Below are 17,988 nucleotides of genomic sequence, written 5' to 3' on the forward strand. Positions count from 1 at the left end.
TAAAGATATCTTTAATTTCTTAAGTGTGTATATGTGTTTTAAAGCTGCATAATATGTCAATATGTAGTTAAAATATTAGGCCAGTTTGCAGTTTTGAGACATTCAACATTAAGTTTCACTACCATAAATAACACTGATAAACCAACTTGTATATCTTTGTTAGCATCTGTATTTATTTTCTTGTAATAAATATCTAGAAATAGGTTTACCATGATATAACCTCTTTAAAGCTTTCAAAATATGTGCTGAAGTAAACTTTTGAGCACTTATATACTATTTTTATTTTGTTACGGAGTGTAGATGTGGAACAAATAAATACCAAACACCAAAATATCACTTTGCTTTTGTTGAATAGCTAATTTTTGTAAATAGACTAAATGCACTGAATCCAGGACACTTTCCATAAAAATTTGTTTTAAGTTTTTATTTGGAATGAATATACTTTCATTGCTTCTGAAAAGTGAAATACTTTTTACTTGGTTTTTTTCTACAAGTTTAGTTTTGGGTTGATGTAATCTAATGCTAGTAGCATTTTATTGTAATGTAGATTTACAGCATCTTTCATTGTCATGGCTTCTAATGAAGCTTGACGTTTTCAAATGTACTTAGTCAGTCCTGAAGTGTCACTTTTCCTGTTGGAGTATGAGCTGAATGTATGAATTTGGCAAATACAAGATAAAGTATGATTCAACGGCGAAAGAAAAAAAGCAAAATGATAGATGTCTTCTTTTTTAAAAAATAATTGACTTTTACGTTTTAAAGCAGTTTAAAACAGTTCACAGAAAAATAGAGCACAAAGGAGAGTGTCCCCCCCGCCCCCACTTCCTACAGCCCTATCAACATCCCACACCAGAGTGGTATATTTGTTGCAATCAGTGAACTTTCACTGACACATTATTATCATCCAAAGTCCAGAGTTTCCAGTAGGTTTCACTTTGGGAGTTGTATATTCTGTGGGTTTTGGCAAATGTATAATGACATATCTCTAACATTAGTTTCATAGCCCTAAAATTCCTCTGTGCTCCACGTACTCATCTCTTTTTTTCCCCCAACCCTTGGAACTGACTTTTTTTAAAAACAAAGGTAGTGTCTTTTTTTTTTTTTTTTGAAGGCCTTGTAGCAAATAGGTTAAGTATATTAGGAAAACTATATTGACGGGCTGAAACCTACCTTCCCAGCAATCTCTTAGCATTGAAAAGTGGAAATGAAATCAGCATTCTCTGCATAGAAGTTAACTTCAGTTTAAAATCTTAAGTAATGTTAAATTTAAAAAGACTTCCACTTGTAGGTGATCACTATTAATATTTACAGGTATTGAAGTAAATTTGCATATACTTATTAAATTTTTTTTTGATGGCCTATATCAGTATTTGATGAATGAAATACTTGACCTGTATTTAGTCCACACTTGGTAGAGAAATTACGATGGGGGAGTAAATTTAGCTGAACCATGTTATTGTGCTCCATAATATCTTTGAAACATTTGCTACACTTCCTTTTAGAAGTCTGTTGACTAGAAATAGTGACAAATATGCTGCCTGTGTATCTGTAGTATCTATCTTTATCCATGATATTAAGGAAAACAGGCTACTGTAGTCAACTAATTTAGGTGAAATTTCAAGTTAACAAAGATTTCCTGCCAAATGGTTAATTTTTGTTTTTATTTTTAAGGAACCAACTAATGCTTTCTTTACATTAAAGATAAGACTACTTGTTGGTTTTAACAAAATCAGCAATCTCCAAATTTGGTCATTGTGATATTTTAGCACTTACTGATTTTGAGTTCCTTTTAATTGTGCACGTGAGTACGTGGTCAGTTGTGTTTGGCTCTTTGTGGTCCCATGGGCTATAGCCTGCCAGACTCCTCTGTCCATGGAATTTTCCAGGCAAGAGTACTGGAGTGGGTTGCCATTTCCTACTCCAGGGTCTTTTTAATTAAAATGTGTTATTTGTTAGATCTTCATAGTTTTATTTGTGATTTTTGTGATAAATGTACTACTCTTGAGTTGCTACAAGTATTTCCCCAAACTAATTATGTGATTGTTAAATTTGCTTATAAATGGGTGGGAAAGGGGTATGTGTAAAACTCCTGAGTAAAATATGTACATTTCATTCATTCAAGAAATATTTATTAAACACTTGCTAGGTGCCAAGCAGTTTTCTAAATGCTAAGAGCAAGAGTAGTCAACAGGGTGATTAGGATCCTTTTTTTGGTGGCCTGCACCTTCTATGCAGGAGGGGGAGATATGATGTACACATGTAAATGAATGAAAAAAGGTCATTTTTAAATACTGAAAAAGGCTCTGGGGGAGAAAAACCCTGTTCTGTTAAAGTGATGGGTAGGATCTGTAATTTAGACGGAGTGATTAAGGATAGCCACATGGAGGAGATAACATTTGCAGTGACACCTAAATGATGGAGAAGCAAGCCACTTCAATTTCCAGGGACAGAACTTTCCAGACAGGGAAGAATACAAGGCACAGATTCTAAGGTGGGGAACAGGTTTGGCCTATTCAAGGAACAGCAGGAGGGCTAGATTGCACAGAACTGTGGAGGCTGTGATCAGGAACTTAGAAGATTTTTCCCCCCTCTATTTTCTGGTTACAGGGGGAAACTAATTGAGGGTTTAAGCAAAGGATTGGTAATCTGGGGGGTGGGGAGACATATAATAAATAAGTACTTACATAAATATTCAAATGATGGGTGGATAAAGTTTGGGGGAGTGTAGGAGGACTAGGAACCTTGGGAGAAGATATTCATGAGGAAATGACATTTAAACTGAGGCTTAAGGAATTAATTAGGGGAACAACATGGTAAAGAATATTCCACACAGAGGAATAGCATGGTGGTATATGAGTCTAGAAAGAGCTTAGTGGCATAAGGCTCTGAAAAAGACTAGCTTGTCTATTTGTAGTTTACAGAGGGGAAAGTAGCACCAAATGGGGCAGGAGAGATTTGGCAGTGAGGACAGGTCTGTGACAGTCAGTGACAAAGGTCTGTCTAGTCAAAAGCTATGGTTTTTCCAGTAGTCATGTATGGATATGAGAGTTGGACCATAAAGAAAGCTGAGCGCCAAAGAATTGATGCTTTTGAACTGTGGTGTTGGAGAAGACTCTTGAGAGTCCCTTGGACTTCAAGGAGATCCAACCAGTCCATCCTAAAGGAACTCAGTCCTCAATATTCATTGGAAGGACTGATGCTGAAGCTGAAGCTCCAATACTTTGGCCACCTGATGCAAAGAACTGACTCATTGGAAAAGATCGTGATGCTGGGAAAGATTGAAGGCAGGAGAAGGGGCGGACAGAGGATGAGATAGTTGGATGGCATCACCAACTCGATGTACATGAGTTTGAGCAAGCTCCAGGAGTTGGTGGTGGACAGTGAAGCCTGGCGTGCTGCAGTCCTTGGGGTGGCAAAGAGTCGTTCATGACTTGAGCGACTGAACTGAATTGGACTAAACAGGATTTTATGAGGCACGTGTACGATTTTAGCTGTTAATCCTCTGTAACAGTGATTTTAACGAGTAACTTAATCACATGTGCATTTAATATTATTAGTAGTTGCTACTCTGAGGGTTTGATTGGAGGAGGGGGCAAGAAGGGAGACCAGTTTGGTTACACTTTAAGTGAGCTAGGATGGTGTTTTTGCTTTCACTTTCCTCTCAGGTTCAAAGGATTTGTTAAATAAGCCACTCATTATATATAAATAATACAGATATTTATTAGAGAATTATCTAGCTAACATTAAAAGAATAGTAATAATACTAACATTAAAAGAAAAGAGAAATAGAAAGAGCAGAGGATACATCACCTAGTTGGGTTTGACCAACATCCAGACTTAAACAACGCTAGGAAGTCTTGAGACGCAGCACATCTGGAGTCCCAATTGGGAAAAGGTCCCAGGCGTCCACTCCGTGGGTGAGACGTCAAAAATTGCAGTTCGAGGTTCCCATTTATAATCCCATGACGCAAATTGATATCATCATCAATGTGTGACCAAATTGCAAGCCTAGTTTCATGTTAATGCTGTTTGTTTTGTCTTGTAAAACTTGGAATGTTGTTAAGCCTGAGGCTTGGTTGGCCAGGCCCCCTTCAGGGGCTCAGCCATCTTCTTCCCCCCTTTTATCTGCAAGTCTTGCACTCACAGCAGGCGGTCACTCCCGGTCACTCACAGATAGGGCAGTGTCCAGGCAGTGTAGAAGCCAGGTCAGAGGCCTACTCTGCTTTGTCTCTGATGCCTAAACAAGACTATTTATTTAATTTCCCTGACAGATGGTGGTAATGAGAATAAGGATGATATCAGTAGAGATTTTGAGTGAAGACAGATTTAAGACCTTGGTTAGATTTAGGGGTATGGAAAAGGAGAAATGTATCAGGGACAGGCCTCAGGTGTGTACCTGCAAATGAGTAGATGGTGGTGATGTTACATAGCGACCCTGGTCAGTTAAAGGTCACTGTAGAGATTTAGCATTCTAAGGTTGTAAATAAAAGCTTCTCCTATGGGATTGATTATTTTAAAATTACAGTGCAGTGTGTGCTCAGTCATGTCTGACTCTCTGCGTCCCTATGGACTGTAACCTGTCAGGCTCCTCTGTCCATGGGATTTTTCCAGGCAAGAATACTGGAGTAAGTTGCCATTTCCTTTCTCCAGGGGATCTTCCGGACTAAAGGATCCAACTTCCATCTCTTGTGTCTCCTGCACTGGCAGGTGGATTCTTTACCCCTGAGCCATTTACTGTCACCTTATGACAAACGCATATAATGCTTACTATTAAGCATACTTCAACTCATTGAATCCTGATGACAACTTAATGTGGTAGGTGCTGTGACTATCCCAGGTTACATATGAGAAGACAGGCACAGAGAAGTTAAAAGATATACATCTAGACAGTTTTGCTTCCTGGTTCATTCTTAACTACTAATTAGGCTTGGAAGGTTTTAATTACACAGTTTGCATACTGTGTGGTAATTATCTAGACTCACCTAATGATATATTAAATTGGAATGTAACTGTGTTAGACTTTTCCTGGGAAGTTTACTTTTTTGTGCATTCAGATAGCATACCTGGCTATATCTTTATAGTACTGAAACAAGCAGTGGTAATATCCTCTTTAATTAAATACTGCTTTCTGTTATTTTCTAAAATTCTTTGAAATTGCTTTGTCTTTATGTGTTCGTGTGCTAAGTCACTTCAGTTGTGTTTGATTCTTTGCAACCCTATGGACTGTAGCCTGCCAGGCTTCTCTATGTGATTCTCCAGGCAAGAATACTGGAGTGGGTTGCCATGCTGTCCTCCAGGGGATCTTCTTTACTTAGGGATCGAACCTATATCTCTTATGTCTCCTGCATTGGCAGGCAAATTCTTTACTACTGGTGCCACCCTTTGAAATTGCTTGGTCTTTGTATTGTTACTGTTTGCAGCACCTTTTGAAATAGTGTTGATTTTACTTTGTACAGTTAAATGTGCTTCATAAAGTGAAGGTAAAGGCTCTAATGTGCATGCATACTCAGTCGCTCCATCGTGTCCAACTTCTTGTGACCCCATGGACTGTAGCCTGCCAGGGTTCCCTGTCCGTAGAATATTTCAGGCAAGAATACTGGAGTGGGTTGCCATTTCCTCCTCCAGGGGATCTTCCCACCCAGTGGTTGAACCTGCATTGGCAGGTGGATTCTTTATCACTTTGCCTGAAGTCTGAAGTCTCTAATAGCCTTTGGAAATCACATAATGTAGATGTTTCTTTTTGTAAAGAGACTGAAAATTCATTAATATAGGTATGTAATTTTTGCTCTGAGAATAGTGTCTTTGTGGGCTGATGTTGGTACACTAACAGTGTGCCACTCCTCGGCTGTCTCCTCCTCTGAGAGGAGAGGCTGTCGTTGGGTTGAACGTAGTAGATGCTATATATTTCCTTAGATTGGAAACTGGCCCTTAGTAGACAAGCTCAAGGGGCAGAGTCTCTTACAGACATTGATGTGGGAAAGGATAAGACCCCGAGGAGTGTACTAGTGGGGTCAAGCAGTTGATGGGGAAGAAAGGCAGACGAGGTATTATTGTACAAAGCCTCTGAAACTAGCTAAGTTGTGTCCAGCCCTTCTGTGACCCCATGAACTGTAGCCTGCCAGGCTCCACGGTCCATGGGATTTCCCAGGCAGGAATACTGGAGTGGGTTGCCTTTTCCTTTACCAAATGGTCTTCCCAACGCAGAGATTTAACCTGCGTCTCCTGCATTGGCAGGCAGGCTCTTTTACCACTGAGCCACCAGGGAAGCCGAAACTAGCAATTAGGTGGGTTTAAAAAAACAGAAGGGAACAAAATAGAAACCTAAACTTTAGAAAATTCTCTCTTCTGTTACATATTCTATTGTTACTTTTTCATCACCATTCAGTAAAGTTCTGCAAAGGTTAACTTCTTTTTGTGTGCTGGGTGAACAAAAGAGTTTATATAGCTGTTTCTTAGTGAAAATCGCTCAGTTGTGTCCAACTCTTTGCGACCCCATGGACTATACAGTACATGGAATTCTTCAGGCCAAAATACTAGAGTGGGTGGCCTTTCCCTTCTCCAGGGGATCTTCCCAACCCAGGAATCGAACTGGGGTCTCCTGCATTGCAGGCGGATTCTTTACCAACTGAACTAGCTGTTTCTTAGGAGTTATGTAATTTGAAGCAGTATCTATGGTGTTTGGTGAGAAAGGGTCCTAGAGGCAAATGAAACTCTGGCCCTCACTAATTGTCCTTCTTGTGTCTTTGTGTCTTCCACTAAAACATTAATCATGTGCTTTGTTTTTTAAGGAAGGCTATTTTTTTAGGTAACTTTTATTAAATTAGGACCCATTAGCTTTATCATGGCCATTTTGGAAAACTTTTTAGGATCTTAACAATTATATATATATGTATATGCTTATATATATACACACACACACATAAATAAATAAATATATATATATTTTAGTCTTTGTAACTTGGAATTATTTCCAAGTGAGTTTGGGGGGAAGAATGGAATATGAATTATTAGGTGAAATTGATAGTTTCTGTGTGCATACAGTAGCAGAAGTTGTTTATAGATGAATACAGTGTTCAAGAACAGTGCTGCTCACATTTAGCTGTGAAGACTTAATTGAGGCCATATTTAGTAGTGCTGCTTATCTGTATATATAGTAGGAAAGTGACTGGTATTCTTGGTCCTGTCTAATATTATAGAGGGAGTGAGACGTTCAGTATGTAGTTGAGCATCACTTTTGTAACTATTTCCAAGTGACCTATAATGGTGAAGAAATTATTTGAAATTTTGCTTTAGTTGTGGTCCTTTAGGAAAAAGTTTAGAATGCAGGAATTAAAGTAACCTGTTTCTCTCTTTTTTTAACTCTAGGTGAGAATTATGAAGATGATGACCTAGTAAACTCAGATGAGGTTATGAAGAAACCATGTCCAGTACAGATTGTTCTTGCACATGAAGATGACCATAACTTTGAGCTTGATGAAGAAGCTTTGGAGCAGATATTACTACAGGAGCACATACGAGATCTAAACATAGTAGTGGTGTCCGTGGCAGGAGCTTTTCGTAAAGGGAAATCATTCCTACTGGACTTCATGCTTAGATATATGTATAACAAGGTGAATAGTGTCTTTTAAATTGAACCAAGTTAAAAACAAAAATTACCAGCCAGTCTTGTTTAAAAATAATAGATAAAAAGCAGTAAGAACTGTATCTTTAGTTTTAAAAAATATAGTTCTTGATAAGACTTCTCAGTTAAGATAGTAATGTAAGTTTGTTTGAGCTCTTGATTCTTCTTCATCTCCCATCTCCATAATTCCTCTTTGCAGGTAGTACATATTGAGGTATATGATTGAGCACCTGTGTTCAATGTGTTCCAAGCATTGTAACTCTAACTCAAAATGTCTGAGTATACTTTAAATTTCCTGAGTATTGTTCAGTCTCTCCTTTTTTGTATTTCCTCACACCTTCCCCTTCTTGATCACCTTTGCAGTAATGAGTAAAGTAGGCTGACAGAGACTTCTGAAAAGGTATACTTATGCTCCTCAAATAAGTCTCCTTTAGAGAATTTTTCTTTTTGAGGTAAGATTCAGTCCCTTAAAGTGACTTCCATGGCCTTCCATGATCTCTAAGCCTCATTCCTTGCCTCTGTAGTTTTTGCAGTTCCTTGACTATGTCATAATTATCTCTCAGCTGTTGCTATATTGCTGCCTTATCTTTTCATTGGAAGCCTTCCATGATTTCTAAGACTATGTTATGACTATATGGCTCAGGTTATGTGTTGCATTGATACTACTTTAGTTACTTATTTTTCCTGGCTAGTGTAGCCTCTGTCAGGAGTGGCCTTATCTTGATTACCATATCTCTCGTGCCTGGCACAGTAATTGGCCCATAGTAAGCACTTATTTTCTGTTTTGACTAATGAATCACCCTTTCTATTTTCACTTTTTGACAGTTGTTATTTTCCAGACAATTGTTATTTCCTTCCCTTTCCCTGACTTCGACTTTCTCCCCTGAAAAAAAAAAAAAATTTTCCTCCGACTTGAGTCAGAATATTTTTCTGCTAGTTGAAAGTTGGGCTGAGGGAATGAGAGTTTGATAGGAACCAAGAAGGAGGAATTGAAATTTTGGAGTGGAACACTTAGTGGGGAACGGCTTTATAGGAAGAGGCTTTAGATGTTCAGAAGGCCACATGAAGGTGCTAGAAGTAACACGTAGAATTATGTAATTGTCTAAACATCTGTCATGTTGTTGATCTTTACGAATTCTGTGTAAATCTGCAACTGGCTGTGTACGTGCCTTGAGATTAAGTAATAAGGCAAACATTCCTAGTTGATTTTCCAGGAAGCTTTTCAGTATTCTTTTTGTAGGAATCTCTTCAGGCATACTTAAATACACCTGAGTATCAAGGATATAGTTCATGTTAAAGAAGACTATTTTGCAGAAGTTGGGAGTTGAGAAAGATACAGTAAAGTTTTTCCACTTAAACTTGATTATTTTCCAGAATTTTACATCTGAAATAGAGAAATGTATAATGACTTATTCTTTAAAAAAAAAAAAAGAAAAAAAGACTGTACATTTAAAGATGATGAATTTCTGTATTTTGAGGCTCTAACTTCTTAAGTTAGCTTGTGTATATTATATCTATCTGTGTCTGAGCTGTTCACTGCAAGTGTGTTTGATTCCAAGTAGATAGAACATTTGATAGAAGGTTAGAAGGGGAAGGAAACTTAAATCACTTGTCTAGCAAGTTTCACCTTAGGTGCAATTTCTTATTTGATCTCTGATGAGTTAGTAGTGGCTGTTCAGAGGGGGAGTAGCAGCCCACACATGTGTCATATTTGTTATCTCTGAGCTAATAGACAGTGTAGAACCTTACACATTGTTGTAGCCTTCTCAGTTAATATCTTCAAAGGTAACCACTATTCTGAACTCTCACCACAGGCTAATTTTGTCTGTTTTTGAACTTCACGTGAATGAAATCATACCATAGGGTTTATGTTTGGTTTATTTCATTAACATATCTGTGAACTACCCATGTTTTTGCATCTGTGATAGTCCATTGTTTTTGTTACTTTGGTATTCCATTATATGATTATACCACATTTTTAAAATCCATTTAATTGTCAATGGATAATCTTAATAAGTTTTGGTAAGCTGATTTTTGAATCACATGTTTCCAAAGAAAAGTAGATTACTCTGTTGTCAGTAGAATTGCTAGAAAAATGTTGATCAAGTGGTCATATAAAAGTGATTCCAATTTCAAGAATCAGTTTAGGAAGGTAGAAACTTAATGTAGTAGAATTAAATTAGTAAAACTTAATTTTTGGGATATATTGAACACTAAGTAATGGGAGCTGTTACTGAGCTGTTCTAGATAAGGATTCTTAATCCTTTATAGAGTTGCTTCCGTTTTTAAATATTTCTTGTTTTTTAAATTTATTTTTAATCATTCCTTATTTTTTAAAAAACTTCTGTGAACAATTTTTAATGTATAAAAGTAGACAGTGAATGCCCATGTACTTAATAATTTTTAGCAAAAAGTGATTTTAATTCTTTTAAGATTTTGCTCCATTTCTTTTTCTTGGTAAATTTATTTGTTGAAAAATTTGATTGTTGGTATTATAGTTTCCCAGTCTGGGTTTGCTGATTTTACCCCATTGATGCAGTTTTCTTGTTCTTTAGTTTTGTGAATTTCCTGTAAATTGTTAGTTGAACCTAGATCAGGCTCAGGTTTGACTTTTTGGCAAGAGCATTTCATAGATGATATTTTCTTCTATGAGGAGGCACATGTTATCTTTTCACATAACAGTTTTTGAATCTTTACTGATTTCTGGGTATTCTGATTACTAAGCATTTAATAGGTATTATCTCAGTATTCATAGTAACACTATGGAGTTGTATTAGTATTTCAGCTTGGAGTTGAAGAATGAAACTCAGAGTAAGTGGTACAGCTGGGATTCCAAGCCAGGCAATTTGATGCCAAAGCCTTTATTCTAAAAACTATTATGTAAAATGATGTTTGGTCCATTTATATACTTACACTCCGTTGTTCTTTTGTGTTTACTTTTCATTGTTTACTTGAGAAATTGAAATAGACTGACAAGAGTACATGCCTGATAACTTTTCTTGCTGCCCACTGGTATCTGTGCTTAATAAGTAAGAGAGTTTTGACTCTGTTTATATCATAGTTGCTGCTGCTAAGTCACTTCAGTCGTGTCCGACGCTGTGCGCCCATAGACGGCAGCCCACCAGGCTCCCCCATCCCTGGGATTCTCCAGGCAAGAACACTGGAGTGGGCTGCCATTTCCTTCTCCAATACATGAAAGTGAAAAGTGAAAGTGAAGTTGCTCAGCTATGTCCGACTCTTAGTGACCCATGGACTGTAGCCTACCAGGCTCCCCCGTCCCTGTGATTCTCCAGGCGAGAGTACTGGAGTGGGTTGCCATTGCCTTCTCCATCATAATTGCTAGTGGCACTTTAAGGGGAGTTATCTATAGTTTTTATTCTTTTCCATTTTAAGAACTGCTCCCAGAACTTCTTTCAGAGATCAAGAATAGGAACTATCTTTAAGGATTGTATGTGCTGCTACATATAATTTGCCAAAAGCACAACTATGTCAGGATCAGTATATGGGATATTGAACTTGGTTTCACTTTTTTCTCTAAGGCTAATAATATCTGAGATTAAGATTTGAAAGTGTTAATCCATGAAAAAAACTTGGTTTCTTCTGCTTTCTTTTTTTTTTTTTTTTTAATTTTTTTATTAGTTGGAGGCTAATTACTTCACAACATTTCAGTGGGTTTTGTCATACATTGATATGAATCAGCCATAGATTTACACTTATTCCCCATCCCGATCCCCCCCTTCTGCTTTCTAAGAAAGAAATGTATTTAGAGGAAGAATAATGCTTATATAAGTTTCTTCCTAGGGTCACTTTATTATTATTATTATTTTGTGGTGTAAGTTAAATATAACAATGTATGTAAGCCTTAATACAGCCAGTAAATTTTTCATTGAGTTATACTTTAGTGACCACTGCCACTCAGATAAAGAAAAGCAGCACTTTCAGCACTCCAGAAGGCTCTCTTGTTCTTTCTCCTGCTTATTACTGTCTCCAGCTGTCAGGAACCACTGCTGTTGTGACTTAAATCACCATCGATCAGTTTTGTCTACTTTTGAAATTCATATAAATGTAATCATAAAGTGTGCACTCATGTCTGATTTCTTTGACTTAATATTAAGTCTAAGAGATTCATGTTGTTGTATGTATCAGTAATTGTTTTTTTTAATTGCCGAGTGATATTTCATTGGATGAAGATACCGTAGGCCTGGAAAAGGTCAGTTTTCATTCCAATCCCAGAGAAAGGCAATGCTAAAAGAATGCTCAAACTACTGCACAATTTGCGCTCATCTCACATGCTAGTAAAGTAATGCTCAAATTCTCAAAGCCAGGCTTCAGCAATATGTGAACCATGAACTTCCAGAAATTCAAGCTGGTTTTAAAAAAGGCAGAGGAACCAGAGATCAAATTGCCATCTGCTGGATCATCGAAAAAGCAAGTTTTCCAGAAAAACATCTGTTTCTGCTTTATTGACTATGCCAAAGCCTTTGACTATGTGAATTACAATAAACTGTGGAAAATTCTGAAAGAGGTGAGCATACCAGACCACCTGACCTACCTCTGGAGAAATCTGTATGCAGATCAGGAAGCAACAGTTAGAACTGGACATGGAACAACAGACTGGTTCCGAATCGGGAAAGGAGTACGTCAAGGCTGTATATTGCCACCCTGCTTATTTAACTTACATGCAGAGTACATCATGAGAAATGCTGGGCTGGATGAAGCACAGGCTGGAATCAAGATTACCGGGAGAAGTATCAATAACCTCAGATATGCAGATGACACCTCTCTTATGGCAGAAATTGAAGAACTAAAGAGCCTCTTGATGAAAGTGAAAGAGGAGAGTGAAAAAGTTGGCTTAAAACTCAACATTCAGAAAACTAAGATCATGGTATCTGGTCCCATCACTTCATGGCAAATAGATGGGGAAACGGTGGAAATAGTGGCAGACTTTAATTTTGGGGGGCTCCAAAATCACTGCAGATGGTGACTGCAGCCATGAAATTAAGAGACGCTTACTCCTTGGAAGGAAAGTTATGACCAACCTAGACAGCATATTAAAAAGCAGAGACATTACTTTGCTAACAAAGGTCCGTCTAGTCAAGGCTATGGTTTTTCCATTAGTCAAGTATGGATGTGAGAGTTGGGCTATAAAGAAAGCTGAGCGCCGAAGAATTGATGCTTTTGAACTGTGGTGTTGGAGAGAAGACTTGAAAGTCCCTTGGACTGCAAGGAGATCCAACCAGTCCATCCTAAAGGAGATCAGTCCTGAGTGTTCATTGGAAGGACTGATGTTGAAGCTGAAGCTCCAGTATTTTGGCCACCTCATGCGAAGAGTTGACTCATTTGAAAAGACCCTGATGCTGGGAAGGATTGGGGGCGGGAGGAGAAGGGGATGACAGAGGATGAGATGGTTGAATGGCATCACCGACTTGATGGACATGGGTTTGAGTAAACTCCAGGAGTTGGTGATGGACAGGGAGGCCTGGCGTGCTGCAGTCCATGAGGTTGCAGAGAGTCAGACATGACTGAGTAAACTGAACTGAACTGAATTGACAGACTTATGGGTTGTTTGTAATTTTTGTTTGTTATGGATCAAGCTATAATGAATGTTCTTATAAAAGTCTTGGTGATGTAAGCACTTACTTCTGTTGAGTTTATACCCAGGAGTAGAAATGTTAGGATCAAAATTTTTTCAGTAGTGGTTTTTAACCAATTTTGTACTCCCATCAGCGATGTAAAGACTTATAGTTCCTTTACATTTTATAAAACAGTAGTGTCATTTAGCCATTCTGATAGATGTGCATTTTTAAAATTTTAAGGCATCACTCTGTTCAGGTTCATGTGCTCATAAAATTGCCAGATTTGATATAGAAGTTTAGCTTATTCATTTAATTATTGCTTTAACTGAATTTGCTTTTGAATATTTCACCTATTCCAAGTGATACACTGAATATAACTTATGTAACAGACTGCTGAAATTTAAGATTTGATATTATTACTATTTTTGCTTATTAAGAAGCAGGTAGAACTTGGTCAGAGTTTTAAGATTCAGTAAGGAAAAATAAAAATTGGTGGGCTTATTTGTCTGCTGAAAACGCTAAAGCGTTGGGTATAGAGGTTATGTGGACTATTGACTGCTTTCTTTCTGTTAGCATATTAGATTTTCCCTCCTTGATTTCTGAATTGTATATTTCTGTTCTTTCATATGCAGATTTAAAATTAGTGTAATTTCACTTAGAAAGCTTCACCAAATGTTGCCAAAGCCAGAGGAATCAGAAACAGATGACATGGAGGAGGCTACAATACGTTGTTCAAAGTCCTTATTGCCATGTTTTAGGAGGGCCTTTCTTGGTTGCATTTCTGAATCTATCCCCTGAAAATGTTCTGTCATCTGTAGCCTTTGAAATAGCTTTCTAGCTTTAAGCCCCAAATGTATGTACTGCCTGTTTTGTGATAACAACCAAAAGTATTATACCTATGTTATCACTTATTTCAGTTTTGTACTTGAGAGAGCATTAATTATTTTTTCCAGTAGACCTTTTCCTACTCCAAAGTGTTTGTTCTTGTAAATGAAAATTTGCTGTCTCTAAAATAGTTGACTTTATTTATGAGGTCATTTATTGAAGAATATCTCAAGTAATAACTGTTGTACATAAGCACTAATTAAACCCCAGCTTTAAAACAGTTGGGGAGTTAAAACAGTTTTATAGAATTCAAGTTCCTTAATACTAGCTTTTTTTGAAGGAGAAAGAAATTTTTAAGTGATTAACTCCCTACTTTATTCCCCTATTCCCCCTGGGACAGTTTTGATGTTTGACTCATGAGTTCTAGTTCAAGATTTCTTTTTTCTCACTCTTTAAAACATTTTTTTTTTTCTTGCACGTTTCTTTCTTTTTATAGTTAATAGGATGTATTTTCTATAGACGCTTTAGAGAATGTTCACTGTAATCCTTTTGTCAAGAAGCAAGTTAATAGAATTAATGCCACATTGCAGTAATATATGGACATTTAACAGAACCGCCAGTGGACCATTCTTTTTCCTCTTAGACTTTTGTATTGTTACAGGGTGGGTTTTGTATGACTGGAAGTCTTTTATTAAGTTCCTGTACTAAGTGTACTTGATACTTTGTTTTTCTTTTAAAAGCTTTATTGAGGTGTGGTTAACATAATGTATAATTTCACCTACATGAAACCTGTAATATACAGTCCCATGATTTTAGTATATTCACAATTGTATAATCATCATCACAATAAATTTTAGAACCTTTTTATCACCTGAGAATGAAAAATATGAAGCCCTGTACCTTTTAAGCTGTTAACCCATCGATGCCCTATAACTCTTCTCCCAGCTTCTTGCCCTAAGGAACTATAATCTTATTTTCTGTCTCTCTGATTCTGCCTATTCTGGGCATACATATAAATGAAATCATATAATATGTTGTCTTTTGTGACTTGTTTCTTTCACTTAGCATAATGTTTTAAATGTTTGTTTAAACATGCTATAGCATTACTGGTGCTTCCTTCCTTCTTAAGAATGAATAACATTCTGTTGTATAGATATATTTCATTTTCTTTATCCATTTTCTTATCCCAGCACATGTGCTTTTGCATGTGCTTGTTCCAGCACCGTTTGTTGGAAAGGCTGTTTCCTCATTGAATGCTCTTGGCCCCCTTGTTGACAATTAGTTGATCATAGACATGTGACTTTATTTCTGCACTCTCAATTCTATTGCATTGGTCTGTTCTTATGCCAGTACTAGAATGTCTTGATTACTGTTGCTTTGTAGTAAGTTTTCAAAACAGGAAATGAATTCTCTTATTTTTTTATTTTTCTTTTTTCAAGATTGTTCTAGGTCTGTTCTAGGTCCCTTGCAGTTCGGTATGAATTTTGGACTTAGCCTGTCAGTTTCTATGGGAGGTTAGTTGGGATTATGTTGGTGATTGGACTGAGTATAAAAGATGAGTTTGGGTAATATTGTCTGAATATTAAGCATGTTGATCTTTGAACATGGCATGTTTTTCCATTTATGTGGGTCGTCTTTAATTTCTTTAAAAAATGTTTTGTAGTTTGTATTTTTTATACTTCTGTTAAATTTGCTCCTTATTTGATGAGGTTATAAATAGAATTGTTTTCTTAATTTCATTTTTAGGTTGTTCATTGCAAGTATACAATTGATATTTTTATGTTGATCTTTTATCCTGCAATCTTGTTTAACTCATTTATTCATTCCAGTAGCTTTTTAGTGGACTTTTTAAATGTTTTCTATACATATATACAAGACCACATCATCTGTAAATATAGTTTTCTTTTTTCCCTTCCAGTCTGAATACCTCTTATCTCTTTTTCTTGGCTGATTGTCCTAGCTAGAATCTTTGGTACAATGATGAATACAGGTGATAAGAGCATATCTTCTTATCTCTTTCCTAACCTTTAGGGAGAAACACCTAGGTTTTTACCACTGTGTATGATGTTAGCTGTAGAATTTTTTTTGGAGATATTGTTAAGTTCAGGAAGTTCTCTCTTTCTAATGTGCTAAGACAGTTTTTGTTTGCTTTTTTAATCATGAATGGACATTGGATTTTGTCAGATGCCTTTTCTGCATCTATTCATATGATCATATGGTTTTTCTTTAGTTTGTTGATGTGATCATTTCAGTTCAGTCTCTCAGTTGTGTCTGACTCTTTGTGACCCCATGGACTGCAGCATGCGAGGCCTCCCTGTCCGTCACCAACTCCCGGAGCCTGCTCAAACTCATGTCCATTGAGTCGGTGATGCCATCCAGTCACCTTATCCTCTGTCGTCCCCTTCTCCTGCCATCAGTCATTCCCAACATCAGGGTCTTTTCAAATGAGTCAGTTCTTCGCATCAGGTGGCCAAGTATTGGAGCTTCAGCTTCAACATCAGTCCTTCCAATGAGTATTCAGGACTGATATCCTTTAGGATTGACTGGTTGGATCTCCTTTCAGTCCAAGGGACTCTCAAGAATCTTCTCCAACCACAGTTCAAAAGCATCAATTCTTGGGCGCTCAGCTTTCTTTATAGTCCAACTCTCACATCCATACATGACTGATGGAAAAACCATAGCTTTGATTATACAGACCTTTGTTAGCAAAGTAATTTCTCTGCTTTTTAATATGCTGTCTAGGTTGGTCATGACTTTTCTTCCAAGGAGCAAACGTCTTTTAATTTCATGGCTGCAGTCACCATCTGCAGTGATTTTGGAGCCCCCCAAAATGAAGTCTGTCACTGTTTCCATTGTTTCCCCATCTATTTCCCATGAAGTGATGGGACTAGATGCCTGATCTTAGTTTTCTGAATGTTGAGTTTTAAGCCAACTTTTTCACTCTGCTCTTTCACTTTCATCAAGAGGCTCTTTAGTTCTTTTTCGCTTTCTGCCATAAGGGTGGTGTCATCTGTGTATCTGAGTTTACTGATATTTCTTCTGGCAATCTTGATACCAGCTTGTGCTTCATCCAGTCCAGCATTTCGCATGATGTACTCTGCATATAAGTTAAATAAAAAGAGTGACAGTATACAGCCTTGAGGTGCTCCTTTTCCTATTTGGAACCAGTCTGTTGTTCCATGTCCAGTTCTAACTTTTGCTTCTTGACCTGCATACAGATTTCTCAGGTGGCAGGTCAGGTGGTCTGGTGTTCCCATCTCTTTTAAGAATTTTCCACAGTTGTAATCCTCACAGTCAGATGCTTTGGCATAGTCAGTACAGCAGAAATAGATGTTTTTCTGGAACTCTCTCACTTTTTCAATGAAATGGATCATATTAATTTTTTGAATGTTGAGTTAGCCTTGCATCCCTAGAATAGTCCACTTAGTTGTGGTATATAATTCTTTTTATACATTGTTGGATTCAATTTTCTAATATTTTGTTGACTATTATTACATCTATATTCCTGAGATATATTGGTCTTTAGTTTTCTTTTTTTGTAATGTCTTCATTTGGTTTTGATATTAAGATAGCACTGGCCTCATAGAATGAATTAGGAAGTATCACCACTGCTTCTATTTCTTGGAAAAGTTTAGAGAGAACTAGTATTTTATCATTTCTTCCTTAAATGTTTGGTAGAACTTAGCAGGGAAACTGTCTGAACTTGGTTCATTCTTTTTTGAAGGTTATTGTTGATTAAATTTCATTAGTAGATACAGACCTATTCAGATGATATATTTTTTTCTCATGTGAGTTTGGTAGGTTATGTCTTACAAATAATCAGTCCATTTCAAGTCAGTTTTCAAAATTGTGGGCATAGAATTGTTCTTAATCTTTTATTATTTTTCTAAAGTCCATGAAATTAGTAGTTTTGACTCCTCTGATTTCTGATATTTTTAATGTATCTCTCCTCTCTCAAATCAATTT

General features: G+C 37.0%; 1 protein-coding gene across 6 annotated transcripts in view; it reads left to right on the top strand.

Moving 5' to 3' along the window:
* Positions 1 to 17,988, top strand: part of ATL2 (atlastin GTPase 2) — a 68,776-nt gene that overhangs the window by 23,532 nt on the left and 27,256 nt on the right. For 4 of the 6 annotated variants that reach the window (XM_043918211.1, XM_043918206.1, XM_043918207.1 and 1 more), the window contains exon 2: positions 7,366 to 7,610. The exons of the other annotated variants lie outside the window; for them this stretch is intronic. In XM_043918211.1, coding sequence (XP_043774146.1) covers positions 7,366 to 7,610 — 245 coding nt within the window. The remainder of the gene's footprint in view (positions 1 to 7,365; positions 7,611 to 17,988) is intronic. 6 annotated transcript variants of the gene reach the window in all.

Source organism: Cervus elaphus, chromosome 11, assembly GCF_910594005.1.
Source record: "Cervus elaphus chromosome 11, mCerEla1.1, whole genome shotgun sequence".
Lineage (NCBI taxonomy): Eukaryota > Metazoa > Chordata > Mammalia > Artiodactyla > Cervidae > Cervus > Cervus elaphus.